The sequence below is a fragment of the Chrysemys picta genome, chromosome 11 (genome assembly GCF_011386835.1).
Source record: "Chrysemys picta bellii isolate R12L10 chromosome 11, ASM1138683v2, whole genome shotgun sequence".
NCBI classification, from domain to species: domain Eukaryota; kingdom Metazoa; phylum Chordata; order Testudines; family Emydidae; genus Chrysemys; species Chrysemys picta.
In genome coordinates, this window is record NC_088801.1 from 59,577,116 (window position 1) to 59,595,827 (window position 18,712).

The following is an 18,712-nucleotide window of genomic DNA, read 5'->3' on the forward strand; positions in this document are numbered from 1 at the left end:
ATTGGAAAGCTAGGATTGGGTAGTTAAGGAGACTGGGAGCCAGTGTGGGTGGAGGGGGGGAGAGAGACTAGGAAGGGTGGGCAAGGAGACTGGGAGACATTGAGGGGGAAGGAGGGCGGGGGGACTTGGAGCCTAAGATTGAACAAGGAGTTGGGGGAGACTGGGATTGAGAGTCTGGGGAAACCTGGGGTTGGCTGGCAAAGAGACTGGAACTGGAATGAGGAGCCAGGGAAGAGACAGAGTGAGAAAAGCTCAGGCTGGAGGTGATGTGGCAGGAGTCAGGCTTGGAACGGAATAGGCAGAAGGATCTGTGACCAGTAGACATACTCCCCTTCAAACCCAGAATGGTTGAGGAATAGAACCAAAGATTCCCAAATCTCAATATTCCTCTGCTGTTAGCAAATACCTGTGAACTGCCCTCTCAAAGTTTGTCTCTCATTCCCCCTCTAGTGACTGGTTCACATAGAGGATGACAATCTATTACTGCTATTGGTTAGCTCAAGCGGCAGAGGTCTGTGCTGTGGATCAAAAGGTTTTAATCCTGCAGATGACCCCTCTGGATGTCGCTATGATTGCACTACATATGATGGAATATCTGTTTTTTGCATTGCTTTTTTATAAACCTAGGGAACTCATGCCTAGAGCACAGTCCATCGTATGAACCGAATGAGACTTCAGTCCTGTGGAAACAATTGTATCATCATGTATATGCACAAGGACGCAGAATTAAGGTTTTACAGGCATATAGTTTGTGTGTTTGTGTTTAAAGATATAGCATGTAAGATCAGGACTATAAAATACACATTGGTGTGTGGCAAGCTAATGGTTTTATAGGCATGAATTTGGAGTGACTTCATTACTTGTCACCCAATCAAATTACCTGAAATCCAAAATATACATGTATTTAACATCTTACCTGCTTCACTTTCCAAATGGATAGAAGTTTCCTCATCCAACAAAATTAACCTGATTCAAAAACCAAAAAGAATTGGTCAGATTGAGCACTAAGATGCAAGATGTGTTGAAATGTTAGTGGCTCAATGCCAAAGAGAGAATTAAGGCCTACTTTTCCTTTCGCTAATGTTGGTTTTACATTTAGGTAACTCTAAGAATTTCAGTGAGGTAGTTCTGGCTTTACACTGGTATGAGTGAGAGGAAAATCTGGCCCCTTGTTTCAAAATTTACAGGGCTAAAGCCAGATCTTGAAAAGGCTGAACTCCCTTAATTCCCAATAAGTGATCAGCACTTCTATAAATTACACCATTTATTAAATGCCTAACTATTGATTTAGAAGTCTAACATTAGGCAGTCATTTTCAGACCATCCTGGCCTGTGTTCATTTTGTATTTTTACTTTTTAAATTAACTTCTCTGTGCTTGGTGAACTTAAGGTAATGGAAATTGATCAAGACAATGAAGTGAGAAAATGGTATTGACAGATATATAGAGAGTAATGCATATGAACTAATATCTATTTACTATATCTGTTTTGTTTTTATTAAGATTGCAATAGGTTCTAAAACGTTACAGATTGACACATTTCTTATAAACAATTGTGTAACTTTGCAAACTTTGGCAAAGTTGTGTAACATTTTTTGTTTAACATATATAAATTAATAAACAAGTTATCATCAAAGAAGGTCTAATCTGGCTAAGAACACTGACTACAAACAATTATTTTAACCTTATGAGATGTTTTTGGTGGAGGGGAAAAAAACCAGAAATAAAAAAATCAAGAAAATGCCAAAGTGGAAAAAGAATGAAAAGGGTTTTAAAATGCATGTTGGAGAAGAAAGTAAGTTTATATATTATTATTTATGAATACTAGGAAGCAGAGACCCTCTTCCTAATGCCCACACCAAACAGGTTCAACGTATGTTTTTAATCCTCTACAATCTCTCATCATTTTTCTTCTTGCTTACTTATCAAGGTTTGTACTGATGGTGTCTTTCTCTATCTTCTCTTTATGTTCTTCAGTGGGATTGTTTAGGGAAGGCTCCTGTGGTTGCTGAGAAGTGGAGAAAATATAATTTGAGAGGAAACTGATGATATCTACAAATTCACCTCTCCAGTCTAATGATTTGAACACAGTAATCTATGTAGCAGTAACTTCTCTCTCAATTAACTGGTTGTAACAACCATTTTTTGTAATTAAGAAATTCTGGTTACACTTTGATACTGTGACTGTAGTTACACTGTAATATCACAGATGCACTAAAATTTTGGTCATACTTTATATAAAGATTCCATTTATAAAGATTAATAGATATTTTAGGCATGTTCCAGACATGAGTAGTATGTGTTATAGATTATTATGAGCACATCATTAGACGGAGTTATAGGTCATGGATAGTAATAAGAGATCTGTTGGACTCTATAATATTCTAACAATTAACCATTTATTAAAATATCACTTATTTATTAGCTCCTTATATATTCCATTTTTATAAATGGAACCTTAATATAAAGTGTGACTACAGGGTTTTTTGCTTTTCTTTTGCTTTTTAAATAAAAATCAGATAAATGAACAACTTATTTATCCATTTGATAAACTTGCAAAATGAGCATGGGGAATGGACTGGTTTGTGCCAGACTTGTCAGTAGTTTAATTCTAGACAAATAAATTACAATTATTATTTGAATTTGAAATTTACTTCTCCAAAAAAATAGTTTTCATTTCAAGAACCATGTATCTTACAGAAATAACATGAAAACTTCACCTCAAGTGCAACAGAGTGATATGGGTGGACACCTATGAACTCCTCATGGATCTTGGACATCAGTCCTGCTGTCTTCTTGCAGAAGTGCAAAAGGGTTATCTGGGAAGGAAAAGTCAAAGGAGATATTACACAGACTTACCTCTGACAGCTATTTATATCATTATTTCCCTGTCTCCTTCAACATAAGCAAATTCTAAACAAATTGGGAGTTCTTCCCAATCCTGAATCTCCCATTTCAGTAAGAATGATATGTAAGGGATGTTTCAAGATGGAAACGTGTAACTCTATCCTCCCAGCCATCTGTTCATAGGACTTTGTATGTTCCACAGAGAGAAGAATTGCTTCTGAAACTACAGTCTTTTCTTCCAGATATTGCTGTGGAGAGGACACGACAGAGAGAAAATAGAAAAGTTCACTAGTATGAAGGAGCACAGACTCTTCTGTTGAGAGAAAGATTGGAAAGGAGGATTTCTCTCTGTCCACGATATCTTTTGGAACAATTTTGCAAAACCCCTTCTGCCATTTTTTTTATTTCAACAAGGATGAAAAAATGTATAAATATGGACACTCTCCTCTTAACAAGAAGCCCAAAAATGTGCAAGATTCTCCATTTTGAGGGTTCCTGCCAGAAACACGCTTACTTGTGAAACACTCAAGTGCCAGCACATTTGCAGTGAACAGTAAACTAGGGCTGGACAGGAGTGACTTGAGACTCACTGATTTTTCAGCCTACGGAGAGTAGCAGTGAAAAGGATTGATATTGGATGGGGGAAGATTTATCCAAACCACGAAAAAATTGTTTGGGTTCAGTTTCTTTCAGGGATCAGGTTCGTTCTTATAGCTTGAACTGGTTTTCTTGTCCAGGGGCCATTGTAATCAATCCAGAAGGCTTTAAGAGCTGCTCCCATGACAACTGATGAGCAAAGCCTTTTGGGTTCACTTCAGTTAGGAAGGCAGGACGGAGAATTAGGCTTGGGAGTTCTGAGAATATCAGAAGCACTGCAGGTGGCAGAAAATAAACACAGCTGAGCAACAGAATCCAGGCACGTACTTCTGCTCAGTTAGGCTTTGCATGGAAGCACAAGCTCTTTGGTTAGAGGCTCTGTTTTGATAGCTGAATCTGTGGAGACTGTGTTACAGTAACTTTAGGGACAAAGTGAGAAAATGGCTATACAACATCAATGGCAACATTTGCCTTCAAAAAAAAGTCCTGTTAATTAGAACTAAGACTCCCATCTTTCTATAGTATATACACCTCTACCCTGATATAACATGACCCGATATAACACAAATTCGGATATAACACAGTAAAGCAGCGCTCCAGGGGGGCAGGGCTGCGCGCTCCGGCGGATCAAAGCAAGTTCAATATAACACTGTTTCACCTATAATGCGGTAAGATTTTTTGGCTCCCGAGGACAGCGTTATATCGGGGTAGAGGTGTATATGTTTCCACCTAAATGCCTTTCTTCAATACATATTTCTAGTTTCCATTCCATTCTCTCCTATTTTCAGCTCATTCTGGAGTTTTCTCCAGATGTTGCTAAAATTCAGAAAGCACTGAAATGAGGAAAATGGACACTTGTAAGTTGGATGGATCACAAACTTATTGAGCCTGATCCACCACAGCATTGCTTCAGCTTCATGGCAATTTAACTTCATGCATTTACTCTCTAAACCTGGGATACAACACAGCCTCTTATAAAATAGAAATTCTTCCAAGAAATCCCAATGGAAGGTGCTAAAGCATTGTCTGTACGAGTTTGCTATGTATTTCAAAATGTCATCGCAATATGGATTATGGAGTATTGTGTCCAGTTCTGGGCACCGCATTTTAAAAAAGATGTGGAGAAATTGGAAAGGGTCCAGAGAAGAGCAACAAGAATGATTAAAGGTCTTGAGAACATGACCTATAAAGGAATGCTGAAAGAATTGGATTTGTTTAGTTTGGAAAAGAGAAGACTGAGAGGGGACATGATAGCAGTTTTCAGGTATTTAAAAGGGTGTCATAAGGAGGAGGGAGAAAACTTGTTCACCTTAGCCTCTAAGGATAGAACCAGAAGCAATGGGTTTAAACTGCAGCAAGGGAGGTCTAGGTTGGACATTAGGAAAAAGTTCCTAACTGTCAGGGTGGTTAAACACTGGAATAAATTGCCTAGGGAGGTTGTGGAATCTCCATCTCTGGAGATATTTAAGAGTAGGTTAGATAAATGTCTATCAGGGATGGTCTAGACGGTATTTGGTCCTGCCATGCGGGCAGGGGACTGGACTCGATGACCTCTCGAGGTCCCTTCCAGTCCTAGAATCTATGAATCTATGAATATTTATAAATTAATCAGTGTGTGTATTCAAATGCTTCCTTCACAATGGAGATATCGACCATCAACTATGTCCTGTAAATATCAGAAGAGAGGATGCTATCACCAATGCATTGCTGCTTATAAGATCTTGTTCACTTCTTGCTCTGGTTTAACAACTTCATTTTCCCACATTATATCAAAAAGTTAGATTTCCTTCAAATATCCAGTATAAGGCATTCTGCAAAGCTAACATGGATACCTGATAGATAGCAAGGGAATGCGACAACATATTGCAGCGACTAGCTCCAAGTAGATCCACCTTCTGACAGACATCCATTTTCAACTTGTCAAACTGGGCTTTGGTATTTTTCACTTGCGTCTGCACCTAGAACCATGAAAGTTGAAATATATAATAGCAAAAGGAGATCATAGCTATGTGTGTGTTTTGCAGAAAAGAACCCCTGAAAATGTTTCACAGGCCTAGTATGTATAGCAGTCTCATCCTGGAGAATCTATACACTCAAGATTGCATGGCAATCTGTAGGAGTAATTTGTAGGCCCCATTGTTATAGGTATTGCACATGCACACATAATGTAGAGATTGTCCCTGCCCTAAAGAATTTATAATAAAATGTCAAAAACCCTAGAAATTAGCTGCTAATTATCGTCTGCCAAAATGATAAAAATATCCTGTTTATATGCAAGAAAGTAATGTTAAAGTTGACACAGCATTCAGATAAACACAGGAAATTCAGAAATCCACAGCACCTTTAATTGCCCACTTGCAGGAATTCACTACAATCTGGTCTTGTGACTGCATACAAGGGCACTATCTGATAGTAAGTAAGGAGTCTGACTTCCCTTCACCCCACTTTTTGGTCAGGGAAAGTGCTAAAAGAATAGTTGCAGGGAGGCTAGAATGAGGAAGGCAAGGCGCTACACCTGAGTTGGGAAATCTTTATGATGTATATTTTTTGCTTATGGTAACGTGCTTTGATTTTTGCTGATAAGCACCTTCTCCTGCTTCAATAATCAATATTTTTTTTTCCTGACTTCCCTCAGCAGCTTACATGTAGTGTCAGGGATTTTAAAGCAAGAAGGAGAATATATGTACACTAACAACATGGAGCAGAAGAACCTGATGAAGTGGTAAAAGGAACAGCAACAGAAAGAAGAGAAGCAACATCAGCTCCAGTAACTTATGCAGTGGCAGCAGCAACACCACCACCAACAGGAACTGAGATGATGAGGCAAGCTGCTTTGCTTGTCAAGAGAGGTGATCTGTCTTCTGTTACCCTTACAGGAGGAGGGTTCTTAACCAAAATGGAACCTCTGTATTATAATGAAGATCATACAGTATTCTGTTTTTCAATTATACTGTATTTTATAACTAGTAAGTCACATGGCCTTGTATTGTGTGACCACATGATTTACTGTAATCAAATACTAAGACATGTTTCTACTAAGAAAACTTAAAACATCCTACTGGTGCATCCTAGTATAAAAGACAAGGCTGTGGTGGCCAGACACACCCAGCTGTGAGCTCTGTGCCTGGAGTCCAGGCAGCTCCCAGGAGCCTCAGTGCAGCTGCTAGGCTCCCTACAGCTGAAATGGTACTGTACGTGGTTTGTCCTTGTCGACACTTGCAACTAAACCATGTTCAATTGCACCCATTGCTAGCAAGAAGAAGGAAATAAATACTTTTCTGAATTTCTCCATTTGCTTGCAGGTGTCAGGATCCAGTTCTTGGGACACATCCTTCATCCACAGTAGGGCCCCTCTGTATTCTATGCGGGCCTGCTCCATATGATCAATTGTTAACAAGGTATCAGACACAGCCCTGTGACTGAATGTTGCCAGTTCCTGCCCAAGGCGAGACAAGGGGGTACAAAGGGCTACCCTGGAGGTAAAAGAAAGGAACAAGTAGAATGGGTTATATGCCAAATGCAAATACATATTCGGTTGTGGGGGAGAGCTGGGAGGAAACAAACAGTAAATTCCAGTAGGAGACAAGCTACAATTTTTGTGTATGTGTGACTATATGTTGTGTTGAATGCTTTCTTGCATGTAGAAAACGCCTCAAAGGGTCTGACTCTGAAAGGTACTGACCACCTCCTGCTAGATGCCCTCTGCAGTGAATGGAGCTTGCCATTTTGCAGGATAAGACCTAGGGTACATGACTACACTGCAGCCAGAAGTGTAATCTGCAGCTTATGTAGAGGTACGCATGCTAGCCATACTCTAGCTCAGGGCTAGTCAACAGCTGGACCATGGGCCAAATCCAGACCACCAGATGTTTTTGAACAGACCACGAAATCTTTTTATTTACTTATTATTATCATTATTGTTATCATCTTTGTATTATTCTCTCTAGAGTCCGGACCTTGACTATACCTGAACCAAGAAATTTGGACCTTGACAAAAAATAATTGATTACCCCTGCTCTAGCTGTACGTACCCGTCTGAACCTCCCGAATACATACCCACTTGTGCAGCCTGTGCTGAAGCCCATGCTGCTGCATCCTCAGTTCTATATTTAGTGAGCTAGATAGAAAAAAGCTAGCAAGAGTACATCTACACAAGCTGCCATTCACATGTGTGGCTGCAGTGTAGTCATACCCCAAAGTGGTCAAACGCTACAAATGCCAACATTCATAAAAGAGAATGGTCATACATAACTTAAAAGAAATGTAGCAAGCTGCCAGGACCAGAAAGGATGCATTCATGTAGTATTCATTTGGAATTCCCAGGTTTCAGAACACAAATGGAATTAAAATATCATACAATAGTAATGAGTAATGTTGTGCTCTTGGCATCACATACTAGACAAGCAGGTGAAGGTTCTGGTCCTGATAGCATGGGTGTATGTTTCTGCACACTAGCAGCAGTACTGTTAAAAATGTCGTCAACCTCCAGCTAGCTGAAAGTGGGCATTTATAACTTGACTGCATAACGGTTACGGTTTAACACTGCCTAAGCAACTCTGTTCTAAAGGCTCTTTTTCAGCTGTTTATAACTTGCCAAACTCTCAGCTGTCAGGCTGAAACTTGCCAGGTTTGGTTTCTGCTTATGAGTGGACTTTTTTGGAAAGTTTGAACAACATAGTTGAACCATGTTTTTGAGAAAAGAGTATGGGAGAAAAAATACACCTTTGGCATAAAATGTGTGTGACAAACCCACCTATTATCAAGGCTGCCCAATGCTTTCCATTATAAGACCACATTTTCAGTTGCTTATAAATTTGTAACACTGTAACCATTCAAATTTCCCATGCCAGGTGTTCAGCCATTTCTGAGTATGAAGCAAGGGAAAAATAAGTTGTTTTGCCCATGTTATAAGAATTCTGGTGAGCATAAGAATGGCCATGCTGAGTCAGTCCAATGGTCCATCTAGTCCAGTATCCTGTCTTTCAACAGCGGACGGTGCCAGATGCTTCAGAAGGAATGAACAGAACAGGGCAATTTATCAAGTGATCCATCCCTCATCATCCAGTCCCACTTTCTAGCAATCAGAATTTTAGGAACACCCAGCGCATGGGGTTGTGTCCCTGACCGTTTTGGCTAATAGCCATTGATGGATCCATCCTCCACGAACTTATTCTACGGGTTGACTATGCGTTGTGTGAAGAAGTACTGCCTTATGTTTCTTCTAAAGCTGCTGCCTATTAATTTCACTGGGTGACCCCTGGTTTGATATGTTATGTGAAGGGGTAAACAACACTTCCTTATTCACTTTCTCCATACCATTCATGATTTTATAGACCTCTTATCATATCCCACCTTAGTCGCATCTCTTCTAAACTGAACAGTCCCAGTCTTTTTAATCTCTCCTCATATAGAAACTGTTTCATACCCCTCATCATTTTTGTGGCCCTTCTCTGTATCTTTTCCCAATTATAATATAGATAGATAGATAGATATTTGAGATGGGGCATCCAGAACTGCACACAGTATTCAAGGTGTAGGGTACCATGGATTTATATAGTGGCTTTAGGAGATTTTCTGTCCTATTATTATATCCCATTCCTAATGTTTTCTAGCATTTTGTTACCATTTTTGATTGCCACTGCACATTGAGCATATGTTTTCAGAGAACTATATACAGTGACTTCAAGGGCTGTTTCTTGAGTGTTAACACCTAATTTAGATCCTGTCATTTTGTATGTATAGTTGGGATTATATTTTCCAATATGCATTACTTTACATTTATCAATATTGAATTTTATCTACCATTTTTTTTGCCCAGTCACCACATTTGATGAGATCCCTTTGTAATTCTTCGCAGTCTCCTTTGAACTTAACTAGAGTAATTTAGTATTGTCTGCAAACTGCAAATTGTTTACCCCTTTTTCCAGATCATTCATGAATATGTTGACCAGTACTGGTTCCACTGCAGATCCTTGAGGGACTCCAGTATTTACCTCTCTCCACAGTGAAAACTGACCATTTTATTCCAACCCATTGTTTCCTGTCTTTTAACCAATTACTAATCCATGAGCAAACCTTCCTTCTTATCCCATGACTGCCTACTTTGCTTAAGAGCCTTTGGTGAGGGACCATGTCAAATGCTTTCTGAAAGATTAAGTACGCTTTATCCACTGGATCACACTTGTCCACGTGTTTGCTGACACCCTCAAAGAATTCTAATTGATTGGTGAGGCATGGTTTTCCTTTACACAAGCCATGTTCACTTTTCCCCAACAAATCATGTTCATCTATGTGTCAGTAAAGAACTGAATTATCAATTGTTTCAACCAATTTGCCTGGTACTGAAGTCAGACTTACTGGCTTGTAATTGCCAGGATCGCTTTGGGAGCCTTTTTTAAAAATTGGCATCATATTAGCTATCTGCCAGTCATCTGGTAGAGAGACTAATTTAAGTGACAGGTTACATACCACAATTAGTAGTTCTGCAATTCACTTTTGAGTTCCTTCAGAACTCTTGGGTGAATACCATCTGGTCCTGGTGACTTATTACTGTTTAATTTAGCAAAACCTCCTCTACTGACACTTCAGTCTGGGACAGTTCCTCAGATTTGTCACCTAAAAAGAACGGCACAGGTGTGGGAATCTCCCTCAAATCCTCTGCCATGAACACTGATGCAAAGAATTCACTTAGCTTCTCTGCACTGGCGTTGTCTTCCTTGAGTACTCCTTTAGCACCTCAGTTGTATACCCACAGATAGTTTCGCAAGCTTTGGGACTGGGATGAGAAGCCTGAGAAGAGATTGTAATTGGCTAGTTGAGGAGAATGGGACTGGGACAAGAAGTCAGGAGTGTGGATGATACAGGCCTGGGACGGAGACAGGGCAGAAGAGATCAAGCTCGGGGTAATTGGGCAGAAGAGTCTGTGCCCACTAGAGCATACTTCCTTGCAAAGCCTGGAATGGAACCCACGATTTGTGAATCTCACCATTCCTGTACTGTCAGTACATATTTGTGAAACTCACTGTCAAAGTGCCCTATCCCTCTCTAGTCCAGGTCCATATAGAGGATGACAACCTATTTTCACTATCAGTTACTCTGTTAGCTCAACTGGCAGAGGTCTTTGTGGAGAATTTAAATTTTCCAACACTGCAAAAGACCCATGTGGATGCCAATACAATGCTATATGATGGAATTTCTATTTTGTTGGTTCACTTTTTTAAAAACTTGAGAAATTAAACAAAAGCTACTTTGGGCCCCCTTGTGCATATGCATATGCATTATGATACAGTCTTTAATTACATAATCACATACTAATTTTTCCCCACAGGAGTCCTGCTTGATTCAATGCATAGGATGGACTTGCTCTGGGGATGAATCAGGGTTGCGTAGTGAAGAAGGCTGTTGTCTGTACAACCCCTGCTTCATTGTAAAGGCAACCTTAATAGTGGCATTTCTTAACTTTTCAGTGGTTGATTTTGCAACCTTGATGTTTTTTTTTATGTAGTCTTTTTGTGTTTAATGTATACAAACACACACATTACAGTTCTCACTTCAGCAGGAGGCAATAGAAACAACATTTGGTATAGCGGTAATACCTAATTGGACTTATTGATGCTTTTTGGTGGTCCAATAAAAATACTTTGACAAGCTCTAGGGTTTTAAAAATCTATCATGAAGATACTGTAATTTTAAAAATTATAGTAGGAGATGGTTGTCATTAATATCCCAACATTCTATTACCACTGCACATTTATGCACAAAAGAACAGAGTGAAATTTTAGATCAACACATTAAAAATGTGTGGAAAAATAATCTCCTCCAGTGTTATCATTGAGGCAGGGTTAAGGAGGATCCTTGCCTTGTTCCATAGAGTCTTTGAAGGGCTTCAGCCTTGCCTCATAGCACTGTCTGGCAAATAATTCTACATTTTGGAAATTAACTTTATCATTTAATTTTTTTAAAACCCTAGGAAATTCCAAGAAAAAAACTGCATTAAAAGAAATTGAAGACCATGATCCTGATTAATTTTCTGCATACAAAGTTAAATGCGAGTCCTCCTGTGCATAAAGTTAAGCACCTGCACAAGTGTTCGCGGTATCAGGACGTAAGATGTAAGGTGAAGAACTCAAAAAGTTAACTAACTTTGCCCCACATTCATATAACTTATGATAGTCTTACACAATCATATGCTATTATTTCTAAACCTGGTTGGAAATTTTCCAATAGAATATTTGTTTGTTGGAAAATGCCAATTTGTGAAACGCAAAATGTTCTGCAGGTTTCAAAGGAAATTGGCCCGGGCCTTCCAGGTTCAACTAATCTTTCAAAGGAAATTAGCCAGGGCTTTCTGAGCTCCTGGCTCATCATCAGTCCGCCTAGTGGCTGCTGAGGCTCCAAGGGGTTCCAGGTGTCTGGCCCCTCAGCAGCCTGAAAACTTCAAGGCCAAGTTCCAAGGCTCCCAGATTCTTGACAGGTTTCCTGGGATGGGGGCAGTCATGGAGCAGTGGAGGCCAGGGTTTTCAGGCTACACTCCTTGACAGCCCCAGAAGCATATTTCATTTCAGAAACAAAATATTCCAGAATTTGACTTCCACAAGAATTTGAGGTTTTGATTTGTCCCAATTTGAGCTGAATTTTTTCTCCACACCTCAAGTTGTTTTGTTTTTGAAGAGGTGAAATTCACTTTCTTGTTCAGTTATATTTATTTCTACAGGTCCCCTGCTAAATTTGATGTGTAAGCTGAATGGTGAATAGTGAATGAGGCAAGGTTAGACAGTCAATGAGAGGTGCTGAGAGCCAAATTGTTTGCAACTACCATTCACTTTACACTTGTGTAACTGAGGCATTTTCTAGACTAGAATTGAAGGTGTGATGTTAGCCTGTGTTAGCATATATAACACACTTTGAAAGTCTGCTATAGATAAGGCACGCTGCCTTTAACACGTGCTAAACTGGTCAAGTTAAACCTGGGGGGATTCCAGGCTTCAATTCGACCAGCTGAACATGTGTTAAAGGCAGCTTGCCTTGTCTGCACTAGACTGATGTGTTAGCATATGTTAGCTAATGTGTGCTAATCTATTTCAATTCCTAATCTAGATAAAGCCTGAGACCACATCTGGGACCTCCGTGGACAGAGTAGACTTTATATAGTGAATGAAGCATGATTAAAAATACATATTTAATCCACTGTCCTTCATCCAACCTGTGCTTTGAATTAGTCATATTTATAGTGGAAATAACGGTATGTGATCATTAACTAACAAAATAATGTATTAGGATGCAAAGTGGCATAATTAAGGTTGTCTGGGTAACCTTAACTTTTGGTATGCTTTACAATTTTTTTTTTTAAACATAGGTTCAAATTTAGAACTTACATATAACTCTTCAATGCACTTTAGAGGAGGGTAAGTATTATCATCTCCATTTTACACCTGGGGAAAACTGAAGTAATTTGTCCAAGATTACTCAGCAGGTCACTGACAGACCTGGGATTGGAGCACCCCATTTAAGATAAACTAAAACACCCCAGACTAATTAAAATGTTCTGTTTCTATCTTTGCTTCAAACAGCAGTGAAACCCATTATGAATGGCCTTATTAAAGAACCTCTTTTCAACAACCAAAGTACCCTTTTCAATGCAGAGATAGCAAAGAGAAATATTACTTCCTTCTATACATCAGATTGTTTTTCCTTTGTGAGCTTGAAGATATTGGGTAAAATGCAGTCATGGTGTAAATAAATGCAACACCCATATAAGTCTCTGGCTAACTTCTATGATGTAAATGATGTACATTAATCAGAAAACTGATGTAAATGATATGGTAGTCTAATTTGCAAGAGAAGTCCATCAGGCCTGATTCTGCCACCCTTAGTCATAATAGGTAATAATTCATACTCATAGGCCCATTAATTGCAATGGGACTGCTTACATAGTAAGGTACTACCTGACATAAATAAGGTTGGCAGAATACAGTTCTCAGAGGAGATTAAAATGAGTAACTTACACACCAAAGGCACAAACAAGGGAATACAGCAGGAAAACCAGCTAACAGGATGGTGTAACAGCACAGGGGAGATGCAGATCTGTTCCCTGCTGCAATTTTCCTGCTGCCCCTTCTCAGTGCAAGCTATACTACTTTATCATTTGCACCCACTTATAATGATTTTTGATCAATTTACTCATGACATTTAATTTACCCCACAGTGTAGACTGCAGAATTTGGCCCAGTATGTTTTGTGCAACAGTATGGGTTTTTTTGGTAAGTTCAATTCAATTCTATTATTTATATTTGCAATTCAAATTACACTGATCTTACTGTCTGTAGTTGTTGATTATTTGTATTTTCTGTATATATTTCTTCTATTATAGTCTATTTGTTTTACATAAAATTGTATTTGCTTTCCATGGATCTAACCTTAGAATCTTAAAGCACCAAACAGATGCATTATTCATGTACATAACTTTATATTAATAGCACCAAATGTAACTTGAAAGAAGACTACATAAAATAATTGAAAACCTTTGTTGAGCAGAAGAACAGAGGATCTTTCCAGTGGCTTCCATCATTTTGCCAGCTTTAGTAGCATCTTGCTCTCCTTGAACCTTTAAAAGGAGCCCTAGCTCATTTTCCTCCTCAGACATAACTATAAAAGGAAATAATTGCACAATATAAATAGATAAACTAACACTTCCAATGTATTTAATCATATTAAGAATAGTCCCCAGAGGGTGGGAAAACAAGCACATTATTGTTCAAAGTGATAAAAAGATCTTTAGCTTTTGACAGCATTTACAGTTGGATATGGTATGTATTGGTGGAGAGGAGGGAAAGAAAGAATACGTTTTAAAATAAAACATGCAAATGTCCAAATCAGACTTTTCAAGTACTTTTTTTTCATGTGGGATAGTTGGGCATCTGAGACTCTCTTTGGTAGGAGACACTGATAAAGAATATAGAGGCATGCTACACAAAAGACTTTAGTTGTTAACAAGACTTAATCTTGTTGATTATGGTAATTTATTACTACATTTAAAAATACTTTTAATTGAACTCTGATTCATAAAGGATGTACTTTAAGCAGTGATCCTTGTCTGCTTGCTTTTACTATCCTTTGTTACTTGTACTATCTGTAGAACTTTATAGAGATAACACTGCGCCATAATTTAAGTTGGAAAAACTCCCAATTTTATTTAAAATCATTTATTTTCATAAACAGGGAGGAGCTTTTCTGAAAATTTAGGGAAACTAAAATTAAGTTTTATATAAACCACTGGTTATGTTTTCTAATAGTTGTAATGGCTTCCTTTAGTTCAATGAGAGCCTCAAGAATTAGGGCTACTAGAACTAGTTGAATTAGCCATATAACGGCGTTCTTCATTTTCTGCAATTAGTACAAATATAGGTAGCATTAATGTATTCTATCACAAAATCCCAAATCTTGGCACTCAGGGTTTACACTAAAATAGTGACATTCTCCAGAAATTAAAAACCATTTCAAATATGCCAGAAGGTTGTTTTAGGTTAAACAGTTATCTGGTTTTAACAATGGATTTAAATTCAAAACATTAAAAAAAAATTAGTGGTTGTTATTACACCAAATTAAAATACATATGTTTATTGCATACCATTGAGTCTCTGCTGGTATTTCTCAATAGTCTTTAGAAGATCTATACAACTTGCCTGAATGGAGTGAAAAACCTTGGGAAAAAAAGAGTTAGTACATTAGTCTATGGAAATAGTAATGTGACTATAAATAAGAAAATGTCTGTTTGGTATATAACGTTCTACGGCCTAAGATTGAGCAAGTTTACCAGTAAAAGAAATTTAAAGCTAGAGAGATTCTTTTAGAAATCACTTGAGATAATCATATATATGACTTCCATTGGTAAATATTCTTCTAGGCAGAATCTATCCAAAGCCTATGAACCAAATTCATCTCTAGCATAAGTAAATGCAATGAAGTCAAAGGATCTTGCACCTCCTTACACTGGGGCTGAATTTGACCTGCAAACAAACTTACTCAATATAATCAGGATAGACACACACAAGAAATGAAGGTTACTTATACAGGGTATGTCTGCACTTCAAGCTGGAAGTGGAATTTCCAGCTCAAAGAGATATATCTTCACTAGCTCTGCTCAAGCTACCATGTAGTCACAGCAGCGGGAGGGGCTGGCCACCCCACATATGTGCGTACCATCTCAGACAGATAAGTACTTGAGCAGCAAAACATAGATTCCATGGCTATTTCCATGCTGTGGACTATATGGGGCCCTCCTAGTTGTTGAAAACCAAGACATTTACAACTAATACCATTACAGCATCATCTGTATTTTCTTTCCAGTCACCAACCATTCGCTGGATGTTTAGTAATTCTTTTGATAGTGGAAAAAATCAGTAGCAGGGACATCTGCAGGATGAATGCAAACATGAATGAATGTTTGTCAAAGGCAAGTGCTACTGCATGAAGTAGAAACCCAAATACCATAACACGGTAAACAATTTTTGGTTATATATGTGGAAATATAGGAATACCAAAGTGATAAATTGTAGTTGCTATCCATGATAGGTGGTGAGGCCTTAGAGGGGAAGCTTGAACTGACGGCCAGTCACCCATGAGATGTCAGGGAGACAGGCCAAGATTTGTTTCTTTTTAGACATTTTAGATCTTTTCCTTGTGAGAAGAGAGGGTAGCAAATACTCAGGAAGCCAAATGTCAAGATGGTACAACTGCAGCAATGAGTAAAATGTTTCTGTAACAGGGTGGCATGCCCCTTTTAAGGGTAAAAGGCTTTGGGACAGTCAGCCCTGTTCTGTAAGCCCCACCCTGCTACATCTGTGTAGGGTTGGATTTAAGAGGAAGGAAGCCCTGCAGTGGGGAAAATCGAGGAGACAGATTGTCCTATGGCCTCGCTGAAGACAGGAGCCAGTCAGGGACTACAGCCTGCCTGAAAACCTGGGTAAAGTGAGAGTATGCCAGCCTCTAGGTAGTGAGGTTGAAGCCTAGGAACTGGGGTTTGGACAGTTTATTGCAGCTGGGGTTAGCCTGCAAAGGAGGAAGCTAATAGTCAAGCCTGGCTGGGCTGAAGATTTGGTTGTTTTGCTATGTTCTGTAGACTTTAAGTGACAGACTCTGAGGCCCCAAAAAGATTGGACTCTGTTACATGGCTTGACCAGACAGCTAGAATGAGTCAGAGAAAATACTGGGTAAATTGAGGCAGGGCTGCTGCAATACCACTTCCAGCCATTGGTGATTGTTTCCATTTCCCTCCTAAAGCCTCTATAATAGACCTAAAAGAGCAGTATCAAAAGCTTGTAAAGGGAGATCAGAGAATAAGGAAATGTGGAAGGTGATGGTTAAGGCTGTATGTCTGTCACGGAGGTCACAGATTCCATGACTTTCTGTGATCTCTATGACTTCTGCAGTGGCCAGTGCAGCTGGCTCCGGGGCTGCTCGAACAGATCAGGCAGCCCCTGGAGCCAGCCGCCAGGGCCGGCTCTAGGCACCAGCAAAGCAAGCAGTTGCTTGGGGCAGCAAATTTGCAGGGGCGCAAAAATCCAGCATGAGAGCTGAGAACCAACAGGGGGCCCTGGGAGCTGTAGTTCCTTGGTTAGCTCCCTGCCTATAGAGCCAGCCCTGGAGCAGGGAAAGAACTACATTTCCCAGCATTCCGTTGGCCGCAATTAACAGGAAAGGGAGGGGGAAGGAGTGGAACTGAAATCTCATGCTGCAGTTTGCTGTGAATGGTAGGGACAGAGCCAGCTCTAGGTTTTTTGCCGCCCCCCCACCTACGCCCCCCGTGTTGCCCCAGCCCTGGACTCTCCCCCGTCCACACCCCCTGCTGCCCCAGCTCTGGCCCCACCTGCACCCCCCTGCTGCCCCAGCCCTGGGCTCTCCCCACACCCGCATCTCCTGCCACCCCAGCCCTGTGATCTTCTCCCCCCAACCCCTGCCGCCCCAGCTCTTGCCCCCACCTGCACCTCCTGCCGCCCCAGCCCTGGGCTCTCCCCCCCCCCCCCCCACCCTCCCTGCACCTCCTGCTGCCTCAGCCCTGGGCTCTCTCTCCCCACCACCTCCCCAGCACCTCCTGCTGCCCCAGCCCTGGGCTCTCTCCCAAAGAAAGAATTGGGTGGACTAAATGGACAGTGCACTTCTCTATCTGAAGCCTAGCAAGGGAGATCCCACTAGAATTTAAAATGAAAAGTAAGGGAGGGGAGGCTCTACTAGGACCTGGGCAGCTTTAGGTACAGTATCAGGCATGTAGGAGGATTTACACTTCTGAGCCATGGAAGCAGAAATTGACTTTTCTTTTCCAGATTTAGCTAATATTCAGAAAGGGAATCTAGCACCTGCCTTCCAGATTTGAACACCCTCAAAATCCAGGAGTGCTCAAGCTCTATTTGGGCAGCTGTTACTTCATTTCTCCCAAATCAAATATACTGATCCACTGTAACTTGCTGCAGAAAAAGTAGAATAAATTGAGCAAGAAATGCTTCCCAGTGGTTATTAGGACTGGAATTGCTATTTTCAACAGCCATTGTTTTTTTGTGTTTTTTTTTAGTTTTAGTTGTTTAAAAGGAAGACAGTGATATTGCATTGGCAAATTCCCCATAGAAAGAAAGAGTGGAACAAAAGAATAATAAAGGCACCTCAACTTTTCCTCATTTATGTAGGACAGTCTTATAATATGCATCCAGATATCCTTCAATCACACAAGCTGAAAATTGTTCCACTTTACTGCAGTTCTGTAACCATATGGGAACCAATCCTGTCTGTGTTCTGTGCACATCCAAAATTCCTGCTGAATGACCCACCCTGGGAGTGAGTTACCAGTGACCCAGGGCTGGGGCGGCAGGAGGGTGCAGTTGGGTGGGGTGGGGGGTAAAGAGCCCGGGGGGGAGTGGCAGCCAAAAATTTCTTTGCTTGGGGCAGCAAAAAACCTAGAGCCGGCCCTGCCAGCCGCACCGGCCACTGCTGGGGCACTTTGGGTGTTGGAGGGGCTCAGGGTTGGGGTGCGGGGTGGCATTTACTTGGGGGGGGGCTCCATGGAAGTAGCCGGCATGACCCTGCAGCTCCTAGATGGAGGGGCCAGGGGACTCTGCAGCCGTGCGCTGCCTGCACCCACAGGCACTGCCCCCGTAGCTCCCATTGGCTGCGGTTCCTGGCCAATGGGAGCTGCAGAGCTAGAGCTCGTGGCAGGGGCAGCGCAGGGAGCCCCCTGCCCTTTCCTCCCCCTTGGAACTGCAGGGATATGCCGTTCGGAGCTG

General features: G+C 40.6%; 1 protein-coding gene across 4 annotated transcripts in view; it reads right to left on the reverse strand.

Moving 5' to 3' along the window:
* ICA1L (islet cell autoantigen 1 like) overlaps positions 1-18,712 on the reverse strand; it is a 45,051-nt gene that overhangs the window by 12,739 nt on the left and 13,600 nt on the right. For all 4 annotated transcript variants that reach the window (XM_005306222.4, XM_005306221.4, XM_005306220.4 and 1 more), the window contains 7 exons: positions 15,070-15,142; positions 13,964-14,087; positions 6,718-6,916; positions 5,276-5,401; positions 2,720-2,818; positions 1,922-2,007; positions 917-966 (listed from right to left, as the gene is read on the reverse strand). In XM_005306222.4, the coding sequence (XP_005306279.1) occupies positions 917-966; positions 1,922-2,007; positions 2,720-2,818; positions 5,276-5,401; positions 6,718-6,916; positions 13,964-14,087; positions 15,070-15,142 (757 nt within the window). The remainder of the gene's footprint in view (positions 1-916; positions 967-1,921; positions 2,008-2,719; positions 2,819-5,275; positions 5,402-6,717; positions 6,917-13,963; positions 14,088-15,069; positions 15,143-18,712) is intronic.